Raw genomic sequence first — 24,000 nt, forward strand, 5'->3', positions numbered from 1 at the left:
AAGAAAGTGTATTTTCCTTTTATCTTCAGTGTGGTGAGATTTTGGTCTAAATGGAGTCAACTCTCTGTTTTTATCTTAAAACAAAAAACTTTTTCTCACATTCCTGTGACATGGGGCAGACATTGCTGTCAAATATCGCAAATTATTTTCAGAGTATGGTTCCTAGGTGTCAGGAACTCTTGACCAACGATTCAGTGAGTCGAAACTCTTGGATTTGGTTTCAGTTTGTGCCACGCACTTCCAGCTGAGCTCTGAATAATTTCTAAGTGAGGGCGACACGGTGGCGCAGCAGGTAGGTGTCGCAGTCACAAAGCTCCAGGGGCTTGGGTTCGATTCCCCCTCCGGGTGACTGTCTGTGAGGAGTGTGGTGTGTTCTCCCTGTGTCTGGGTGGGTTTCCTCCGGGTGACTGTCTGTGAGGAGTGTGGTGTGTTCTCCCTGTGTCTGGGTGGGTTTCCTCCGGGTGACTGTCTGTGAGGAGTGTGGTGTGTTCTCCCTGTGTCTGGGTGGGTTTCCTCCGGGTGACTGTCTGTGAGGAGTGTGGTGTGTTCTCCTTGAGTCTGTGTGGGTTTCCTCTGGGTGACTGTCTGTGAGGAGTGTGGTGTGTTCTCCCTGAGTCTGCGTGGGTTTCCTCCGGGTGACTGTCTGTGAGGAGTGTGTTCTCCCTGTGTCTGCATGGGTTTCCTCCGGGTGACTGTCTGTGAGGAGTGTGGTGTGTTCTCTCTGTGTCCGTGTGGGTTTCCTCCGGGTGCTCCGGTTTCCTCCCACAGTCCAAAAACACACGTTGGTAGGTGGATTGGCGACGCAAAGTGTCTGTAAGTGTGAGTGTGTGAATGAATGTGTGAGTGTGTGTGTTGCCCTGTGAAGGACTAGCGCCCCCTCCAGGGTGTATTCCCACCTTGCGCCCAATGATTCCAGGTAGGCTCTGGACCCACTGCGACCCTGAACTGGATAAGGGTTACAGATAATGAATGATTGAATGAATTTCTAAGTGAAGGATATATCACTCGGATCTGACCCTGCTGTAAACAGTGGATTAACCATGACTCTTTCCTGACTTTATGTATTAAACTCTGGCTCTGCTGCTGTCCTCTTTAAAACACAGCAGCTCTTTGAACAGAGGAACAAAGTGAATGTGACTTGAGCACAGCCAGAGAAAGGTTCTCGTTATTTCATTTAAATTTGGGAAATGGGCCATTCTTCAGAAACGGACGAACCAAAGAACAAAAGTTGCACAGCCCCTGTTCTCAGGTTCTTGTGTGACTTCTCAGGAACCGACTTCTGTAGAACTCCCAAAGTCCATTTTAGGCCTCTCTAGGCATTTCTAAATGATAGTGTCCTAAATGTTTTCCACTGGACACACGTGTTGACTTGTGAGCACCTTGACTTTGAACATCAGCACCTCCATCACCTTGTCTCAAAACGCCAGAGAGAGAGAGAGAGAGAGAGAGAGAGAGAGAGAAGAGAGAGAGAGAGAGAGAGAGAGAGAGAGAGAGAGAGAGAGAGAGAGAGAGAGAGAGAGAGAGAGAGAATTCACACACCTTCAGACATGCTCTTCACCTATAAAAGCTCACTGGACTCTATCTCTCTCTGTCTTCTCTCTATCCGCAGTGAAAGAGTGTAATGGTAATCCAGTGAGTTTTATGACTGCGAGTAGAGCCACGTTTGGATTAGTAATTTAGTGTGTGTGTGTGTGTTAAGTTACATTTTATAACATTTTAACTGCCTGCAGATGGAAAATTATTTTAACATTTTAACAGAGTTAATTGGTTTGTTTTTGGTCTTGTGTTACTCTTTCTCTCTCTCTGTGTGTGTGTGTGTGTGTGTGTGTGTGTGTGTGTGTATGGAGTTGGTGGATGTATGAGTTTGTGCTTTGTGCGTATGAGATTAGTGTGTATGAGTTTTGTGTTTATATGGGATGTGTGTGTGGTTTTGTGTGTGTGTGTGTGTGTGGTTTCTCAATGTGTATGTGGCTGGAAAGTGTGTGTGGTGTGTGTGTGTGTGTGTGTGTGTTTGTTACTTTGTCTGCTGTAATTCTACTGTATGTAAATATTTGCTTGTTGACTGAGATTTTTTAAACCACTGACCTTCATTATATAGTTTTTTTTATGTATTATTTAAAAAATCTATAAAATAAATCACATTTCTTTTTGGGCGGCACGGTGCTGCAGCGGGTCGTGTCTCAGTCACACAGCTCCTGTGACCTGGAGGTTGTGGGTTCAAGTCCCACTCTGGGTAAATATCTGGATTGGTGAAGGGTGAGTGTGTGTCGCCCTGTGAAGGACTGGCGCCCCCTCCAGGGTGTGTTCCTGCCTTGCGCCCAGTGATCGCAGGTAGGCTCCAGACCCTGAACTGGATAAGGGCTTACAGATAATGAATGAACGTTTCTTTTCTCACAGCCCACAACTTACTGACTTACCTTTAAACTGAGAGTCACTACCAGTCAGAACCAGTCAAGGCTGTGTGTGTGTTTATTCAGGTGTGGGGACAGGTTGAGAACATTGAGGGTGTGAGAAATAGCTGCATTAGTGGATCTCATTGTGTGTTGTAATGAATAAGCTTTGAATCACTTTGATTGCTGGTCCTTACACTGTGTGTGTGTGTGTGTTACTCAGGTATGAGTGTACAATATACCCTTTTTTTATTGCAGTCTTGTTCTCCCTCTCTGTTGCTCATCACTGCCATTTGTCTCATTGCGCTAACAGGAGAATGCTAAGTTCTCAGACTGAGACAGACAATTATACGCCTGTCTGACTGATAGAGAAACTCTACTGCTTCTTCAACTCAAGAAGAACTGCCGTATTAAAATGTAAGAATGGGCATCATAATTGGTAACAGATCAGGGCCAACTGCAGGGTTCAGAGAGTGAGGGAGAAATAAGAGTGCAGGAATAAGTAGCAGATGTTTGAAAGCTGTTAGTGGTGCTAGCTTTTAAAACCTTCATAGATAAGCATTTTTTTAAAAAAACGATATGCCCAGGAACAACTGCACACACGTCTAAGGTCACCATGTCCACTACCAGGTGTAAGCTGGGAGAGTGCAGGAGTGGGATGTGGAGCACTGACGCTGCTGTCTGTATTGTTTAGTGAGATAGATCTCCATTCAGTATCTTTGGAATGAATTGGGGTGGAGTTGATGCAAAACTAGTCGTTCAGAACAGCGTATTGCATCCAGTGTCAATTTCTCTAAGAGTGCAAGGGAAGCTCAGCTTCCCCTTAAATGTCAAAAACTAATGGTCAAATATGTACAATTGTATTAACCTTTCATTGTCTACAAATGGGGCGGCACGGTGGTGCAGCAGGTAGTGTCGCAGACACACAGCTCCAGGGACCTGGAGGTTGTGGGTTCGATTCCTGCTCCGGGTGACTGTCTGTGAGGAGTTGGTGTGTTCTCCCTGTGTCTGCGTGGGTTTCCTCCGGGTGACTGTTTATGAGGAGTGTGGTGTGTTCTCCCTGTGTCTGTGTGGGTTTCCTCCGGGTGACTGTCTGTGAGGAGTGTGGTGTGTTCTCTCTGTGTCTGCATGGGTTTCCTCCGGGTGACTGTCTGTGAGGAGTGTGGTGTGTTCTCCCTGTGTCTGTGTGGGTTTCCTCCGGGTGACTGTCTGTGAGGAGTGTGGTGTGTTCTCCCTGTGTCTGTGTGGGTTTCCTCCAGGCGACTGTCTGTGAGGAGTTTGGTGTGTTCTCCCTGTGTCTGCGTGGGTTTCCTCTGGGTGACTGTCTGTGAGGAGTGTGGTGTGTTCTCCCTGTGTCTGCGTGGGTTTCCTCCGGGTGCTCCGGTTTCCTCCCACAGTCCAAAAACACATGTTGCAGGTGGATTGGTGACTCAAAAGTGTCCGTAGGTGTGAGTGTGTGAGTAAATGTGTGTCTGTGTTGGGGACTGGCGCCCCTCCAGGGTGTATTCCTGCCTTGCGCCCAATGATTCCAGGTAGGCTCTGGACCCACTGCGACCCTGAATTGGATAAGTGGTTACAGATAATGAATGAATGAATGTCTACAAATGCGAGTTCGTTCAGAATCAGCTACTTATCACAAATCGACTGACTCGATTGTATTAACTTTTTAACCTCATACATTCCTGTACAATCAATGCATTTCCCCGTAGAAGCTGAGCGTCTAGTCACTTCAACTGGACCGCATTTAACGGTCTTTTTCATTGCTTTGAAACTTGCCGGTCATTGGATAAATGCCACAATTTTGTCCCGCCCCCGGACCCTGAGCGTCTCTGGGGTGAATGGAGCTGTGGGCGGGTCTGGACGCGGAGCTTCTGCAAGATGATTGGAGGATCAGTTGAAAGGCTGAATCCCGTTTTGATTGACAGCAATTTTGAGATCTACACCATCACTTAATCACTGGGAGCTTCAGGCCCATCGCCAATTTTCCGAGTGACGTTGAAAGACAAACCGCAACCCATTTCTTGGTATTTGGCCGTCTAAGCAGCCTAGCTCTGCTGGTCATTGCGAGGACGCTGGTCAATTCCCTGGAAAAGATGCCTACTTGGTGTGATAGGATCACAGGCCATTTTCTTGAAAAGGAACAGAGGGTAGAATTTATTCTTAAACAAATTGACAAATTTTATGATGTAAGCCGACAATGAGCTTCCCCTCTATGAAAGACAAGCAGCCGCCACTGATTGCAGCCATATGTAACTGTGGTAACTGTCCTCTAATCTTGATCACAGTGAAGAGAATGGATTATACAAATGACAGGATTGGTCAGATGTGGGAGCTAAGATGCTAAAAGCTAATGTAAGCGAGGTTGCTGATATTCCTCAGTCCCCAGTGTTGTCAGTGGCAGCCTTGTTTAGTTTAGTTTTATTGGACCAATTCTCAAGTAATTATCAGGGAGTGTGGACAGTTATTTAGACTTTTATTTCCATGTGGGAAAATGCTGATTCACTTTATGCAAATAAGGCACGAATGATCGATGAAGTGCGTAGAGTAACTGACTGGTTGATGACCTCTGAATGACCTCTTTTCGATCATATAGGACTCATTTTTAATAAAGCCCACTATAGATTAAAATACTTGACAAAGTCAATAGTTAAATAAAGGCAACACCATTAAAAAGAGAAAAAAATGTATATCATGATAAATTAATAATTTAATAAAGGATAATTAAATATTGTCATTGGTTGAAATTATCACCGACGCTAAGCTAATAGTTATGCCCTGTATAATGAGTATTGTGATGAGAGAGGAGTACAGTGCTAAACAATGGGATACTGTGTAACACAACAGCATTGATAGCATCATCATTAAAAGCCAATAGCACCCCTTGTGGTGAATCGCCAGCCTGCTCAATATGAGTGAGTGAGTGAGTCAGCGAGTTAGCTGTTAGGTCGGTTAGTTAGAAGCCAGGTCCCTAATGTGGAGGGTGATGTTCAGCCACAGGCTCCACACTAGCCCTGAAAGGGTGTTTTCTCAAAGCCCCTCACTGGGACTAGATCCGTTTCACATCAGTGACTCAGGATGTCTCAGGATGACTCAGCATGTGGGCTACTTCTCTCTCTCTCTGTTCACTTTCTCTGCCTTTGTGTTCTGATTCTCTGTGACTCCCTGCAATTAAGAAGAATAAATCAGTCACTGACTTGTCAAGACAAGTGACCAGGACAGAGTTCACTTGTGGGTAGTTTTACACACACACACACACACTTTCACTCAGACAGTAAGCCCAGGATCAAAAGAACATCTTCAGCGCTTTTGTTCTGTCCATTAGTCAAATCTTGGCGTCTGCTTTACTTCCTGAGAGGCAGCACATTCAGATTAGCACAGCGTGTTTAAACCTGGCTTCATTCTCAAAGCCAAGGATCCTAACCAGTGCTTTCACCTGAGTTCAAAGCCATCATCCGCAAATCCTCTCTAATTTGAACAGAGTTGTTCTATTTGTTTCTGGCGTCCTTCGTTTTGTAGCTATTTCTGTCTTTGTACTAAAAATACAGTACATTATCCATAAACTGACGCAGTGCTGCGCTGGTGAACGGCATGCCGCTTGTTCTTTCATTCCACCCTGCGGTGTTTCATAAATAAAAGTGCTGGCAGATTGTGAGTGTGAGCTCTGAATGACAGATGTTTGTACAGAGGTTTTATAATGAGTACAGTCATTAGAGTTTACTGGGTGTTGAAGGTTTGTCAAATCTGAGTCGGTTCTGTGTGTGTGTGTGTGTGTGTCTAGGATCTGGGTCACTTGTTGGTGTGGTTGTAGTAACCTGTTGATAGATCAGTGAGCAGAGACTAAGCTGGCAGTCAGGACTGATCGACACCACAGGACTTCCCAACGTTGCATGATGTATTTGTTCAAATCTTGACAGGTATCACAGTCAGAGCACACCTAGAAACCAAGATATCAAACCTATGATGGAGTAGGACTGGAGCTGGAGCTTGGATTTTAACCCTGAGGTTCTGAGGTCTAATCCTGAGATCTTTTTGTGCTAAATCTATGCTACTGACAAAGGCAATGCCACTCCATACGCAGGCTCTCCAGCACTACAACCAGTCCTCAGCACTGCTCCCCCTCTTAAAGCCATAACTCCATCTGTATTCAGGCTCACCATCATAAAAGTCCTTGTACATAAGAACCTTAAACAGGCCAACACACCAATACATCCAAATTACAACTGAGCACAGTGGCGCCGCAAATCAGACCGCTTACATGAAGCAGTTAGGGAACCCGGTTTGTAACCGAATGGTTGCTGGTTCGATCCCCAGAGCCGACAGGTCGTGACTGAAGTGCCCTTGAGCAAAGCACTTAACCCCCAGCTGCTCCCCAGGCGCTGAGGCTAGAGCGTGTGTACTCACTGCCCCCTAGTGTTCACTAGTGTGTGTGTGTAAATGTGTGTTTCGCAGCACGGATTGGGTTAATAAACATTGTGGAGAACAAATTCCTCTGTGTGCAATCACAGTGACCAATAAAGTGATGGTGATTCTAATTCGGAGAAGCAGTGCATCGCTGATAGCGCTGTGTGAGGAGCACAGTCTGGAGGTTGGGATTTTAAAGCGGACGTTGGATGCAGATTTTCCAACTACTAATTTTCTACTGCCTGAGTTCCAAAGTCCTCCAAATGGTATTTTCGGACAGACCCAGTGAACGAGCTCGGTCTTGAGTGGATGAAGATCTGATCACTATGACCATGTGATAATGTTGAGTGTAAACAAGGCCTTTAGTCTTGATTTACTTTTTATTTTTACTTGATTTTTATTTTATTACTTTTTTCTTCCAAGTGGGCCGTCACCGATTTCCACTCATCAGCTAGGACTCCCCCAAACACACACAAACACATACTCTCCAGACCCCAACATATACAGCCCTCTTTCAGTACTTACCTTATAGGAATAAATAAAGAAGGAGAGAGAGAGAGAGAGAGAGAGAGAGAGAGAGAGAGAGAGAGAGAGAGAGAGAGAATAAATAGGGGGAGAGAGAGAGAGAGAGAGAGAGAGAGAGAGAGAGAGAGAGAGAGAAATAAAAAGGGAGAGAGAGAGAGAGAGAGAGAATAAATAGGGGGAGAGAGAGAATAATTAGGGAGAGAGAGAGAGAGAAAATAAATAGGGAGAGAAAGAGAATAAATAGGGAGAGAGAGAGAAAATAAATAGAGAGAGAGGGAGAGAGAGAGAAAATAAATAAATAGGGAGAAAGAGAGAGAGAATAAATAGGGAGAGAGAGAGAGAGAGAGAGACACACAGAGAGAGAGAGAGAATAAATAGGGAGAGAGAGAGAGAGAGAGAGAGAGAGAGACACACACATACAGAGAGAGAGAGAGAGAGAGAGAATAAATAGGGAGAGAGAATACCAAAGTGTGCAAGCCTAGCGACATCAGGACATCACTGCAGCCTGACACTCATTCACAAGCAGTTTATCTCAATATCGCACACACGTATGACTGTACACACACACACACACACTGGTGTACACTGGGTGGAAGCGTGCTGTCATTGGCATTGAGTCTGGCTGTCAGCCACAGAATAAATACTCTGCAGGCTTCTGAGAAGCGCTGAAGTGAAGAGGAAGAAATCCCTTGCTACCTTTATTACCTTCCTCCACCTCTCTCTCTCTCCCTCCCTCCCTTCTTCCCTCCTGCGGCTTTCATTTCCCAGGCTTTGGCTGTGTTTTTGTCCTACACCGTATTTATATTTAGTGTGTTTAGCTTAGCCCTGCTGTGTTTATTAGAGCTTCGTACTATTGACCCCACAGTCTCAGGCCTTTTCAGAGCCATGTCTCTAAAGCAGCATTGAATCCCGTGGCTTACGTTGTGTTTAATTATTTCTCAGGCATAGAGCTTTGAAACGAGAGGAGAAATCGATTAAAAGGGCGCATGATAACCTTTACATTTGGATTTAGGGCTTTCGGCGGCTGTTTCTGACTCTAAATTCTTTAAAGTGGACCCAGCTCACCCCCTCCCTCTGACCAGAGCTGCCCACATTGTCCACCCACGAGTTCATTTGTAGGGTCACCAAGACCCCTCTCACCTCCACTCACCATACAGCAGAGCTTTTGCTCTGCATACTTTCTCCAATTCACGATCAAGGCCCTATAGGACCACCACAGAGCAGGTGTGATTTGGGTGCTGGATCATTCTCAGCGCTGGGTGATGGTGTGTGTTGTGTTGGTACGAGTGGATCAGACTCAGCAGTCCTCTTTGAGTTGTCTCTGAGGGAAAGCAGAGCAACAGATTAACCCTAGGGCTAGAGCGGACACAGTGTGTGTGCATGTGGGTGGGTAGGATGACCCTCCCTTTCCCTTTCCACCGACCCACACAAGCATGGTGCTAGCCAGCGTGGGCATCTGTTGGCTGATGTGGCAGATCTGGACAGTTCTCTTTCAGGTGTCCTAGCTATTACAGTAGGGCTGTTCAGGGTGAAACCTTGTTAGCTTGTTAGCTAAAGCTGCGAATATTGAATCTCAAACGAATGCAAATGCAGTTCGCATTATAGCTTACTGTGTCATAATTATGTGATTGCATTGTTACATTCATCATGTAGATGGTGAAATTGAAAGAGCTTTCCCAGCATTAGTCAGCATTAGACTGGAATTACTTCGCGGAACTGAGAGGCTTTCAAAGGGTCAGTGGAAGACGGCATAGCAGCCATTGAAGGAACAAGGGAATTAACGAAACAAAAGAGGAGAGGAAAGGCCTTAGTTTCATATGAAAGGAGCGAGAGGGAGCGAGAGGGGGTATATATATGGCTCCTGCTGTGGTGATCTTTCACGGGAAGGGGCTGTCGGTGGGCTTCAATTGGAGCGGGACAGTAACTCTCTCCTATTTCACCTTCAGATTTGCTTTTATATATAATAGGCTTTGTATAAAGCCTTTGGCACCGCGAAGACTTAAGTCCCATACTTACTCACTCAGGACTTTAAAAGCGCAACCTGGAGCCATGGAGCTGTGAGAGGAAAACAGAGGAGAGAAAATAGTAGTGCACTCTGTGAAATAAGTCCCAAGGGTCTTTCTCTTTTTTTGTCATTGTCGTCTTCTTGTCGTCGGGGAGCATTTTTGTTCCGCAGTGAGGTGCTTTGCTGGAGTGAGGGGAAGATTAGGATGCCCCACGGATGAATGGAGGGATGGAGGGATGAATGGAGTGGCAGGAATGTGATTTGGCCTTTGAAGGAGGATTGTTCCCCTTTGTTTCTTCTCCTAGTTTCCAGAGAAGTCATTCCTCTCGTGAGTGGATTGAGGATGAGGAAAATAAGCTGTTTTGGTTTTAGTGGAAGATCAGCTTCAAACAGCGCTGTGGAAACTCCAATTCGAAGCCTGCAGGCTCAGCCTGGTCTCAGTGTAATTACGTACATATTGTACTAAGAGACCATTCCCAGAATTCACAGTGTATACTAGGGCTGTTCCATATTGCATCAAATCAAATCAAATTTATTTGAAGTTGTCACAAAGCAGCTTCACAGAATTACGGTAAGACAAAGATGAAATGTGAAAATGTAAAGAATGTAGAAATCCCCCAGGAGAGAAAGCCAAGGGAGACGTGTCAAGGAAAGACTCCCTCATCTGAGGAAGAACCCTTGGGAGGAACCAAGGCTCACAAAGTGGGACCTATCCTTCTCTGGTCGATCTACTGGTGATGATAGTTAGGAGTCCGTGACGATTTCAGTGGGTAGCTCCAAGGCATTTGGTGGTGGCTGGCGCGTGGGCAGCTGGTCTGAGGCATGGAGCAGGAGCTCGACAGTCATCCATCAATGTCCGGCCGGACAGGTGGGCAGTCGTTTACTCAGAAAAAGTTAAAGGGATGGAGTTAGTTGTGATCTGTTTGGCTGAATGTAAAGCAGCGAATGTGAACATTTCCTGAGTGTGGCTACTGACTCCGGCAGATCTGACTATGACAGCGTTAACTAAAAGGAGAGGAACCAGAAGGACACACAGAGGCGGGAGCTTCCTGAATGCTGGCATCCCTCCACTCCATTTTGTAATCGATACAGAATTTACCAGGCAGCCAATGAAGTAATGTCAGAACTGGGCTGATATGTTCAGATTTTCTAGGTTTAGTGAGGACCCTGGCTGCAGCATTTTGATCTAGGTAAAGTTTACTTAAATTTCTGCTGGTGCATCCTGACAGTAGAGCGTTAAAATAGTCTTGAATAGTCTCCCCGGCTGCAGGGTTAAGGCCTTTCTAATATTGGCGATGTTGCAAAGATGTAAAAAAGCTGTCCAAGTGGTGCTGCCTATGTGTTGATCGAAAGATAAATCTGGGTCAATGGTGACGCCAAGAGTTTTTGCTGCTGAACCGGGTTTAACTGGAAAATCAGCAGGTTTTAAAACTAAATCTGATAATTTATTTCTGGACACTTCTGGACCCAGAAGCAGAACCTCTGTTTTTATTACTGTTTAAAAGAAGGAAGTTACACAACATCCAGCCTTTTACACAGTCCTCTATTTTCTTTAATCTGTGTTTGTCATCGGGCTTTGGCTGAAATGTACAATTGCGTGTTGTCTGCGTAGCAGTGAAAGTTAAAGTCATGGTTTCTTATAACTGTGACTAGCGATAACATGTATAATGTAAATAATAACGGTCCTAAAATAGAGCCTTGTGGAATTCCAAATCTTACTTTAGAATAATTAGAAGAGAAATCGTTTACTTTTACAAATTGATAATGTTTGATTAAGTAAGACTTGAACCATGATAGGGCCGTCACTGTGATTCCAACCATGTTTTCTAACCTTTCTAGGAGAATATAGTGGTCTATTGTATTGAAATCTGTACTGAGGTCAAGAAGCACCAACAGGGATACGTGGCCTTGATCAGAGGCCAGAAGAAGATTGTTTGTTATCTTGACTAGAGCTGTCTCAGTGCTATGATGTGGCCGGAATCCAGATTGGATTTTTTTCATATATATGATTCTTATGTAGATATGAACTAAGTTGTTGGGCCACAGCTTTTCTAAGATCTTGGATAGAAATGGTAGATTAGAAATAGGCCTGTAATTAGACAATACTCTAGCATCAAGATTTGGTTTCTTGATCATAGGTTTAACAACTGCTAGTTTAAGCTTTAGATACATAGCCCAGGCTAAGGGATGCGTTTACTGTAGTTTAAAGAGGATTGATAATAGCTGGTAGTACTTTTTTTGAGTAATTTTGAGGGAATTGAATAAAGTGTGCAGGTTTACAGATGTGATAATCTTCTCTACTTCTAACTGTCTATCTCTAGTTCTCTAGTTCGTATCAATATTGTTTGTAAAATCCATGTTATGATAATAGCAGTGTTCTGACTTGTGTATGTAATGATATAGTTCATTTCATGAGCCATTTCAGCACCACAGCTGTACGGTGGAAAGTGGCTCTGCAGTGGAGGAGTTCGTTCCAAAAAAGAAGAGCAAGATCGACCATGTGGAGGTGGATTAGTTACAAAATATCAGATATGATAACAACAAAAACAGGAAAACACAACTACGAGCTCAAGCAGGGGAACATGGTTGAGTTTAAGGAAAGTCAAAAATGCCGTAAGCAACTCAACAGCCAATGAGCTCTCAGCCAATCAGAGAGACTACACTGACTCAACACAGCGTCTATTTTGATTTGTTTTATTATTTACTTTGGAGCTTCAAGGATATTATTTATATAATAGTAACATTTGCTGTTTATATGCACACTACACTTTCTGCACTGTGGTTTTGTTACATTATTTTATACAAAATCAATTTGGATAAGTTGTTGATTACAAAATAGCCAAATGTTTACAGATTTTTAAAATTACTTTTATATTAAAATAAAACTTGTAAAACATAAAACATTTATTTTGATGTAATAGCATGTCCTTGAAATTAATATAATATTTTTCAGTGTTTTGTCAGATCGCCAAAAATATTACTATCGCAATAATATTTACCGCAAAAATACATATCGCGATATGATTTTAGGACCATATCGCCCACCCCTAGTTTGTACTAAATATACCTCAAATTAGTTAACAGTGCATAACTAATATAGCAATATAAATAATGCTATATTTATATTCATGAATGTTCACCTGAATTTATGGGTACCCAGCATGAAATATCAACTTTAAATTGTTTCTAACGACAAACCTAAGATTACACATAACCCTAAACTTAACCCCAAACATCCTAAACTTATCACTAATCCTTACCCTGACCAGAACCATAACAATACTCTGAGTATCTGTTTTCACAGTGTGTCCACATTAAACAGGCTGAATTCACTGATTATAAACGTCTGGAGATATAGTGCCCATAAGAATGTCCCTTTGCTGCCTTTCGGTGGTTGAAGTAATGGAGAAAACTGCATAAACGTGTTTGTCAAAGCAATACTTTAAGGTGGAATGTAGCTGAGAGATATATGTGTTTAATGTCCTGTATGTGGGCAGTAGCTCTTGATAGAGGAGTGGAATTCTTCAGGGTCTTGCTATAGAAAGAGAGTGAGTGAAGAAGAGTGCGAGCTTGGCATCAGCCAGAGTTTCAGACTCATAGAAACAACAGAGCACTGCCTGGTAATTGGCAACGTGCAAATACAGTACGTGATCTGAGAGCTGATTGGCTGATTATACCGGTGCCTATAGAACTCACACCACAAATGTGACGCCTCTGCATGGAGTCACATGGTTTACTTGCTTTAAATGAAATAAATACATGAAGACAGTGGACACTCTGCTGTTAAAGCAATGGACTGAGAACAAAAAAACAGCAAAATGTTTATTTATTAATTAGCAAGAATTTAACAACTGTGTTCCCCGTTCATTTCTTTAAAGGTTGAGGCCTCAGTTTATTTGTGTAGCGCTTTTTATGAACAATCTTGGCACGGAGCAGCTTTACATAAATCCAGTAGCAGTAGTAGACAATTGATCTATAACATGTAAAACAAAACAAAGCCCTGGGCGAGGAAGCCAAAGACAGCAGGGGCAGGAGAAACTGCCTCCAAGCTGTAGGAAGAAACCCTGGGAGGAACCAAGAGAAGAAATGGAGAGAGAAGAAATGACACGTCAAAAAGTTCTAATATATAAACCTATAAATCCAACTATACAGAAAAAAAGCTATTACTATGTTTATGTTTAGAGTCAGAGTTTATTGAGTTAATATATTTTTTACTGCTGCACATTTCCTTTAACTTTATTTTATAGACATTTCAGTGAGATCTCTCTCTCTCTCTCTCTCTCTCTCTCTCTCTCTCTCTCTCTCTTTCTCTCTCTTATCTGTCTATCTCTTATTATGTCTCTGTCACATCTACCTCTGTCTCTTCCTTCCTTCCATCCCTCTGTCTCTAACACTTTCCTTTTTCCTCTCACTTTCTGTCTCACTCTCTCAGACAGCGGCTTAATTGACATTCCACAGAGAGAGAGAGAGAGAGAGAGAGAGAGAGAGAGAGAAGACAGCATGAGAGATAGAGAGACAGTAGGAGAACCACAAGAGAAAGACTTATAAACAGGAGAACAAAGATGGAGGAAAGATAGTGGGAGATGAGAGTGATAGAGGGGGGAGTGAGTGTGGGAGAGAGACAGAGAGGAGGGAAGAATAGAGAGAATGAGTGTGTGAAAGAAGCTAAACATGACTTGTTCATTAAAGCTGGATCATGTGAGCGCTGAGAGGGGCAGTGAGTTGTTGTTTATGGAGAGCTCCATTAGCATAAGCGTCTGGCACGGGGCAGAAAAGAAAGGAGAGAAAAGATGAGTGAGATGGAAAGAAAGATATTGATCGATGAAGACGGAACAGAAAAAAATACAATGTAGGAGGCAAGGCTTAGGGAATGCCCTCAGATGTTTATTTAACTTGGAAAAGTCTCATTTAATCAGTGCTGATATGTGACAGGACATGTTGGGCGTGTCTCAATACGGCTCTGCAGACTTGCTTACTATTCCATACTCATTAGAAGGACAGCTGTGTAGGTAAATCATTAGAACAACTTTGGTCAAGTATAGTGTACATTAATAGGAATTAAGTTTTTACCAGTAGCTAACATCGGGTTACTATAAAATACCATCAGAAGCCAATAGAACCAACATATGATATTAGAGTGACATTAGAGTCCATTAAACTCTAGTAAGAACCACTAGAAATCCCTAATGGTCTCTAGTTTTTTTCTGTGCAGGGAGGTAGCATTTTAACCAAAATCAAAGCTTAAAAATCACTGGAGTCACTGGAGGTGAACAGGGGTTACATCAACAGTCATTCTCACATCACCTCACCTTTCTCAAGTCAGGTGAGAGGAGGGGGGGACGACTACTGACGTGCAGACTGACAACTTAAATGTTTCCAGAAAAGGGTATCGACCACTAACGGTAGCTCTACAGTCAGACCGTCCAATCAGAAGATTTTAGGCTACTTCACCACGCCCCCTTCTCATGGAGTAGGGGAGGGTGGGACTAGTTTGTGAACGAAACTTCTCGAAGTTCTATGTAAGCTCTAGAAAAACAAAATCCCGGACGTTTGTGAAATTCCGCCCGGACATTTTTTTAAGTCTAAAAGAGAGGACATGTCCGGGTAAAAGAGGACGTCTGGTCACCCTATCATAATTTCCAACAAGAGGACTGCCACGGCTAAGTGCAAGATAAAAACATTAGCTAGCTAGTCTGCTAGTCAATAATCTGAGGTGGAAGAGCAGGCTAGCATGCTAATTTACTAAAAAAAAAAAGGTACTAAAACCACTAAAACAAATAAATTAAATACAACTGAGACAAAGGGAAAATACACAGTAGTTTTATTTCTTTTATATTCCAGTGAGATCCAGGGATGTCCTCCGTCTACACAGCAAATTGGCTAGTTTTAAATTAACACTATTACTTAACTCATGGTTTTAATTGTAGACTAACATGTTGATTTAACACTGGTAAATATTCTGTGTAACAATAGGATTGTTTTAATAAACTTTCCCAGAACTAATGTCTTGTTCCTTCAGATATGGACCATTGTGAAAGAGCCTCTTCCAAACTCAACATATGGATCCTATTTTGCTTAATAATGACAAAGCACCCAAAGTTTCCAACCACATTAAAACATTTCTTGAATGAACCAGAACTTGTCTGTATGGATTAGCTTATTTTAAGGATGTTGTTGCAGGATCTCTTCTGTGAATCCTTCACTCAGTATGAGGATTAGGTGTAAAGGAATCATTTGGTCAAATTCCAGCTGATGAACAGTTAGCTGTTAGTGCTAAGTATACTTTAAAATTTTAAATTACATTAATTTGAATTGTCATGGGGCGGCACGGTGGTGCAGCAGGTAGTGTCGCAGTCACACAGCTCCAGGGGCCTGGAGGTTGTGGGTTTGATTCCCGCTCCGGGTGACTGTCTGTGAGGAGTGTGGTGTGTTCTCCCTGTGTCTGCGTGGGTTTCCTCCGGGTGACTATCTGTGAGGAGTTGGTGTGTTCTCCCTGTGTTTGCGTGGGTTTCCTCTGGGTGACTGTCTGTGAGGTGTGTGGTGTGTTCTCCCTGTGTCTGCGTGGGTTTCCTCCGGGTGACTGTCTGTGAGGAGTTGGTGTGTTCTCCCTGTGTTTGCGTGGGTTTCCTCTGGGTGACTGTCTGTGAGGAGTGTGGTGTGTTCTCCCTGTGTCTGCGTGGGTTTCCTCCGGGAGACTGTCTGTGAGCTGTGTGGTGTGTTCTCCCTGTGTCTGTGTGGGTTTCCTCCGGGTGCTCCGGTTTCCTCCCACAGTCCAAAAACACACGTTGGTAAGTGGATTGGCGACTCAAATGTGTCTGTGTGTGAGTGAATGTGTGTGTGTGTGTGTCTGTGTTGCCCTGTGAAGGACTGGTGCCCCCTCCAGGGTGTATTCCTGGGGTGTATTCCAGGGTGTATTTCACATACAAACAGTTTTCAGGCATTGTGGGGACATTAAATCGACATCAATTTAATTTGTAGAGACTTGCCTTTACTTTATCTCCAGTTATTACTATTCTAACTTTGACACTGACCATAACATTATACTAGGGGCTTTATGACAATTTGATTTATTTACTAAGGTTATTTGAGGGTGTTTTAATATTCCAATTCCAACATCTGCCCTGTGAAGGACTAGTGCCCCCTCCAGGGTGTATTCCCGCCTTGCGCCCAATGATTCCAGGTAGGCTCTGGACCCACCGCGACCCTGAACTGGATAAGGGTTACAGATAATGAATGAATTAATTAATTGTCATGGCTTCTATAATCATGGCACGCAGGAGGCCCTGGTGTCGTCTCTCTCTGTTGTTTTATGATGTGTTTATGACCATAATCCGTACAATGAGTTGTAAATGTGTTCTGTATGTGCTCTGTTCTGTACTCACCAAGTGGGAAAACCGTGGGCTATGGAGGGAGAAGCCTCAAACCACGGTGGGAAATAAATGTGAACAGGTGTAGAAAAAGACACAAATAAAGTTGAGAGGTGGGACTTTTCAAAGAATGGATAATCTGGCAGGATTATTGATACTGTGTGGTTATGTTTAAGTTCGTTCGCCTGCGGTCACCCTCCTCCAGTTTATTGCTGAAATTGAACTCTATGGCCAGAGCTGTACGTGTGGTTACACCTTTAAAGAACCAGTGCAATGGGAACCCTGCTGCGTGCCTCAGTATATTCTTTTGGAGCATAAAATAGTTTTTAAATGTAATTTGTAGTTTCCAAACCATTGTTACACAATATAGAGGATTTCAAAGCTCTAAAGCCTTTCATCTGTATTGCATTTTTTTGGCGTCTAGAGTTTCAGTGACATGACGAAAAGGTGAATTTCTGACTCTTGCTTGAAATTGCATTGTAGGGATCAAAGACACAATTCTGACTACAGCCATGACAGTATTAACAAAGACAAGGAAAAGAAGGAGAACGAGTGGAGATCAATGCCTCATTTCTGTGTGTGTGTGTGTGTGTGTGTTAATACAATGGCTCTGTAAAAGGATTATTCCATTTTCTTTTGCTAATAGGCAGTCTAAACTGCACTTGTTTGCCTTGTATTCAGTCTGTGTTAACAATACAAACATGGTACAAATGAGTCCACTCTCATTAACACTGTAAACACTGTATAATTAACGCAGTGTCAGGCCTGAGAAACCATGCAGTGCTCCTTTTCTGGGGCATCTCTAGCTGGGAAACTACTCTACATAACCAAAAGTTCCCTGTCCCACATTTTATACTAATTTGAGGGTGTTAATAAAGGTTTGTCATTGTACTCATCTGAGAAGGACCTGATCTGAGAAGCAAATTTGTACTTGTAGTTTCAGTGTGAGACTTCATGTCAGCACATAAATGTGTTCAAATAAGTTTTGCAGCAGCACTCCTAAGAGAAGTGTAGCAAAAGTCAAGGGCCGCAGATCTGCACTTGTGCTGCCAATGCTTAAGAGGTTGGGAGATCCATATTTTATGTGTAATTTCAGATTTATATTTACGAGTCCTCATATCAAAACTACGTGTAAGGAGCTCGGACATCTGGGAGAGACTCGGAGTGGAGCCGCTGCTCCTCCACGTCGAGAGGAGCCAGTTGAGGAGGTTCGGGCGACTGGTTCGGATGCCTCCTGGACGCCTTCCTGGTGAGGTGTTCTGGGCGTGTCCAATGGGAAGGAGGCCCTGGGGCAGACCAAGAACTCGCTGGAGAGACTAGATGTCTCGACTGGCCTGGGAACACCTCGGTATACCCCCGGAGGGGCTGGGAGCAGTGGCTGGGGAGAGGGAGGTCTGGGTTTCTTTACTCCGACTGCTTCCCCCATGACGCGGACTCGGATAAGGGGTGGAAAATAGATGGATGGATGGAAGTTCTCATACTAAAACCACAAGTACACATTTCGTAGAGGTTCTCAGATCAGGTCGCCACTTCCTTTACTGTCTCTGACTGGAGGCCTCCTTTTTCATGTTTTCTCAGGGGTTTCGTACTCGACGCTTCATGCGGTGCAGGATGAAGATGTCGCAGTGGAAGTTCTGAGGAGGAGGCGGTGGCTTTTGTCAGAGCCCCGCCCCATGAACAATAACAGAGCGAGTCAGGAGAGTGCTGAGGATCTTCCAGGACTGCTGGAGGACAGCGGCCCCGACAACAGTTCCCAGATTGAGGTGAGCTTAGACCTTTCAGCTCCGTAATTTAGTGCTGAATATGTGTTTTTACAGAGACAGCTTGTGTAAACCTCCCTTCTTCTCCAGACTTAACACACACAGACCACAGAGCCGTACAGTTAATTTAGTGCCCTCACTGTGCCCTTCATCTAGACCTCAACAGGGATAATATAGGCTTTTGGAAAAGGTCCTGAGGGTCCACTTAGAGGTCTTTGCTTAGAGAATTACTGTAAATCCTTAACAAAATTACCTACTTTCAAAAGGACATGGAGGAAGTGGATTTTTAAAACAAAAACACTACACAAATAAAGAAACTGGAGCCAGTGGTTTATTAAATGTGCCTGTATTAGTGTAACCATCACATTAGAATTAGAAATGAAGAGTGGCACAGTAGTGGTGCAGCAGTCTGAAAACTGGCTCCATGCCAGATATGCTTCAGCTGTCCGAGACCGGGAGTCCTACCGAGTGCAGTTGTGTGCCAGCTGATGTAAAAGGTCTGGACAGTGTGTGGTATCATCTGAAGGCTTAAGCTCATTAGTGATGTTGCTTTAGTAGCAGTTGGAAATGAAGTGGTGGGTTGTTCTCATGTCTCCACCCTGCCTTCCCTCATATGATCAGAGGGGGAACTGTATCTCACTGGCAGAGTGACTTTGTAGATGATTAATAATTATTTGGAGAACTCAGCAAAAATTGGGTTTTTTTATTTTTTTTTATTTTTTTTTTTATTAATTAATTTATTTATATTATAAAGTGTTTAGTCACACAGCTCTAGGGAACTGGAGGTTGTGGGTTCGAATCCGGCTCCGGGTGACTGTCTGTGAGGAGTGTGGTGTGTTCTCCCTGTGTCTGCGTGGGTTTCCACCGGGTGACTGTCTGTGAGGCGTGTGGTGTGTTCTCCCTGTGTCTGCGTGGGTTTCCACCGGGTGACTGTCTGTGAGAAGTGTGGTGTGTTCTCCCTGTGTCTGCGTGGGTTTCCTCCGGGTGACTGTCTGTGAAGAGTTGGTGTGTTCTCCCTGTGTCTGCGTGGGTTTCCACCGGGTGACTGTCTGTGAGGAGTGTGGTGTGTTCTCCCTGTGTCTGCGTGGGTTTCCACCGGGTGACTGTCTGTGAGGAGTGTTGTGTGTTCTCCCTGTGTCTGCGTGGGTTTCCTCCGGGTGACTGCCTGTGAGGAGTGTGGTGTGTTCTCCCTGTGTCCGCGTGGGTTTCCTCCGGGTGACTGTCTGTGAGTAGTGTGGTGTATTCTCCCTGTGTCTGCGTGGGTTTCCTCCGGGTGACTGTCTGTGAGTAGTGTGGTGTGTTCTCCCTGTGTCTGCGTGGGTTTCCACCGGGTGACTGTCTGTGAGGGGTGTGGTGTGTTCTCCCTGTGTCTGTGTGGGTTTCCTCCGGGTGACTGTCTGTGAGGAGTGTGGTGTGTTCTCCCTGTGTCTGCGTGGGTTTCCACCGGGTGACTGTCTGTGAGGCGTGTGGTGTGTTCTCCCTGTGTCTGCGTGGGTTTCCTCCGGGTGACTGTCTGTGAGGAGTGTGGTGTGTTCTCCCTGTGTCTGCGTGGGTTTCCACCGGGTGACTGTCTGTGAGGAGTGTGGTGTGTTCTCCCTGTGTCTGCGTCGGTTTCCACCGGGTGACTGTCTGTGAGAAGTGTGGTGTGTTCTCCCTGTGTCTGCGTGGGTTTCCTCCGGGTGACTGTCTGTGAAGAGTTGGTGTGTTCTCCCTGTGTCTGCGTGGGTTTCCACCGGGTGACTGTCTGTGAGGAGTGTGGTGTGTTCTCCCTGTGTCTGCGTGGGTTTCCACCGGGTGACTGTCTGTGAGGAGTGTTGTGTGTTCTCCCTGTGTCTGCGTGGGTTTCCTCCGGGTGACTGCCTGTGAGGAGTGTGGTGTGTTCTCCCTGTGTCCGCGTGGGTTTCCTCCGGGTGACTGTCTGTGAGTAGTGTGGTGTATTCTCCCTGTGTCTGCGTGGGTTTCCTCCGGGTGACTGTCTGTGAGTAGTGTGGTGTGTTCTCCCTGTGTCTGCGTGGGTTTCCACCGGGTGACTGTCTGTGAGGGGTGTGGTGTGTTCTCCCTGTGTCTGTGTGGGTTTCCTCCGGGTGACTGTCTGTGAGGAGTGTGGTGTGTTCTCCCTGTGTCTGCGTGGGTTTCCACCGGGTGACTGTCTGTGAGGCGTGTGGTGTGTTCTCCCTGTGTCTGCGTGGGTTTCCTCCGGGTGACTGTCTGTGAGGAGTGTGGTGTGTTCTCCCTGTGTCTGCGTGGGTTTCCACCGGGTGACTGTCTGTGAGGAGTGTGGTGTGTTCTCCCTGTGTCTGCGTCGGTTTCCACCGGGTGACTGTCTGTGAGGAGTGTGGTGTGTTCTCCCTGTGTCTGCGTGGGTTTCCTCCGGGTGACTGTCTGTGAGGAGTGTGGTGTGTTCTCCCTTCGTCCGTGTGGGTTTCCTCCGGGTGCTCCGGTTTCCTCCCACAGTCCAAAAACACACATTTGTAGGTGGATTGGTGACTCAAGTGTGTGTGTGTTGCCCTGTGTCGGACGCCCCCCTCCAGGGTGTATTCCCGCCTTGCGCCCAATGATTCCAGGTAGGCTCTGGACCCACCGCGACCCTGAACTGGATAAGCGCTGACAGATAATGAATGAATACTAAGGCCTGTTACAAAAGCCATATTTTGTGGTCTATATACTGTGTCCCAGAAATGATTGTGATAAACAATATTATTGTCATTTTAAGACCCTTTTTTGCCACAGATATATTGGTAATATAAATAAAGGGCCATGAACTTTTAGCAAAAACATGGTTATTATGAATATTCAGGCACTGGAATGGGAATATAAACATATTTAAATATTCTAAACAGATATATTGTAAACAAACATGGCAGTAAACACGATGGACAATACTGAGGTCAGCACAAATTACAGAGGGTCTGTCTTTATATAGGACAGTATGTCTATGATGTAAATACTGTGACAGGCTCAGTTCAGTCACCACCACTGCGCCCTCCAAGTCTGTGGGAATGTTCTGAATTTTCAGCTGAAGGAGAAAACATAGCAAAGATTCAGTACCTTTATAATAGGAGAGTCGCTTGTGAGCAGCAGCAGATGGACAGTGAAAATGTCAACTGTGTGGAACTACACCGATCTGCCATAACAGTAAATCGACCACCTTGTTTTTACACTCATTGTGCATTCCTCAGCGTCACTGACCATATCACCACACTTTATATTTCTACAGTTACAGCCTGTAGTCCATCTGCTGCTCTTCCTGCTTTATCACCCCACGTTCACCCTGTTCTCCAATGGTCAGGACCCCCACAAAAGCACAAAAGTGATGATGTCACCAAGTTATTGACAGTTAAAATTGTTGGAAGCTCACTGGCTCATTGATTTTAGTTATTGCAGCCCGACTAGCTGAATTAATTATGAGCAGTGTCTGAAATGTCGAACAGCAGCGATAAAGTAAAGCCCTGCTGTGTGTCCAGATGCTCTACTTACACACCAGGTTTAAGGCAGGTCTATTTCTAGTCCATGCTGATGCATCTCATTGTGTGATTATTTAAAACAGCAACTGCCCGCAGGGCTGGAGGTGTCCGGGTTTATTCACAGTGTGGGTAACCAGCTTAGACTTTATCTTTACTGTGTTTTTTCCGGTTCAGTAATGAAATAATGAAACAAAGGCTGCTGAATGATAAAAGCTCATTTGCTGTGATTTTTGCAGATGGTGTGTTTTCCACCCTGCAGAGAGAGAGAGAGAGAGAGAGAGAGAGAGACAGAGAGAGAGAGACATAGAGAGAGAGAGACAGAGAGAATTTGAGTGAGAGAGAGACAGAGAGGAAGTGAGCAAGAGAGAGACAGAGAGAGTGTGAGTGAGCAAGAGAGAGAGAGACAGAGAGAGAGTGTGAGAGAGATACAGAGAGAATGTGAACAAGAGAGGGAGAGAGAGACAGAGAGAGCGTGTGAGTGAGCAAGAGAGAGAGAGACAGAGAGAGAGTGTGAGAGAGAGACAGAGAGAATGCGAGCAAGAGAAAAAGAGAGTGAGAGAGAGAGCGAGACAGAGAGAATGCGAGCAAGAGAAATAGAGAGTTAGAGAGGGAGCGAGACAGAGAGAATGTGAGCGAGAGAGAAAGGAGACAGAGAGGGAGACAGAAAGAAATAAATGTACAGAAAGATCACCCTGGAGTGATGTGCTATTGACTTGTGAAATAACCGGAAAGGATCGGGGGGGGAAGAGAGAGAGAGAGAGAGAGAGAGAGAGAGAGAGAGAGAGAGAGAGAGAGAGAGAGAGAGAGGACTGAGAGAGAGACAGAGAGAGAGAGAGACAGAGAGAGAGAGAGAGACAGAGAGAGAGAGAGAGACAGAGAGAGAGAACCTGTTTGCTAATAAAAAAAAAATAATAAATAATAAAAAAAACAATTAAAATACCACTATAAACTTCCCACACATCAGTTCTTGATGTTGAATAGCAGGTGGTCTAAGCCTTGGCTCTGCTGTTTTTGTGTGTGTGTGTGTGTGTGTGTGTGTGTGTGCTAGGCAGAAAGAGAGCTTTCTGGCTGAGCAGGAGGTAAATTGGGCGAGTGAGTGAGAGATTTGAAGGTGAAAAGAGTGAAGGGATTGAATGAGGTTTGACTTTGTCTGTCTCTTTCACTATGAGTGTGGGGTGTGTGTGTGTGTGTGTGTGTGTGCACTCGTATGTGTGTGGCTTGAAGCCCGGAAAGATCACGCAACTCTCAAAGAACCTTATTACAACCCCCACCCCCGAAACACACACACACACATGCTTTTGGTATTTGATCATTGTGCTATACACTCACGTCTCTGCAGTGTGCTGTTTGATTGAAAGGTTTTTCTCTGGAGTGTCCACGCTTGTGTTTTCTATAGGCACACAACATATGGACAGGTGGAGAAGCGGCTGTACTGCAGAACAGGAGGTTTTAAAGGAGACACACACACACACACACACTCACACACTTTTATCACCATCATCATCATCCTCTTGGCCGTTTAATCCATTTCAGGGTCGCAGTACACTTTTTTCAAAGTGCAGCTAAGACAGTATCATTGGACAGCTCATCATGCTTAGAGGAGAACATAAACGCTTCATTAATCTTGTAAGTTGGATCTCGGAGCTGGGAATGACATCACACTTGAGCTGACTGTGTTCTAGTGAGACATTCAGAAAACCCTATGCCCTAGGTTTTCATTATTAGCTTGTTCGCGTTAGCACTGTTAGCCATACCAGTCGATAACAGCACATTTGTGATGTTTTATGCATTCAAACACCATGGGACCACACCCACCTACAGCAGGTGGAATGTACAGTGTGTACAACTGATTTAATGAGACACAAACAGACAGAAGTGATAACAAACTGTATAGCACTACTGCTACTACACATGATGTGAGGGCAGCCATCTTGGATTCTGAACTCTGGGTTTGTGAGGCTTCCCTGAGTTTCACTCAGTTCTTCACTAGTCAGGAGGTGATATTTGATTGAGAGGTCAGTGTGTGTTGTGCTGGTATGAGAGGATCAGACCCAGCAGTGCTGTTGGAGGTTTTAAAAGCTCACTGGT

General features: G+C 44.6%; 1 protein-coding gene across 2 annotated transcripts in view; it reads left to right on the top strand.

Moving 5' to 3' along the window:
- The window catches only part of plxdc2b (plexin domain containing 2b), a 182,407-nt gene that overhangs the window by 47,231 nt on the left and 111,176 nt on the right, over positions 1-24,000 (top strand). For both annotated transcript variants that reach the window (XM_066680888.1, XM_066680889.1), the window contains exon 2: positions 18,267-18,451. In XM_066680888.1, the coding sequence (XP_066536985.1) occupies positions 18,267-18,451 (185 nt within the window). The remainder of the gene's footprint in view (positions 1-18,266; positions 18,452-24,000) is intronic.

Source organism: Hoplias malabaricus, chromosome 9 (genome assembly GCF_029633855.1).
Source record: "Hoplias malabaricus isolate fHopMal1 chromosome 9, fHopMal1.hap1, whole genome shotgun sequence".
NCBI lineage: Eukaryota > Metazoa > Chordata > Actinopteri > Characiformes > Erythrinidae > Hoplias > Hoplias malabaricus.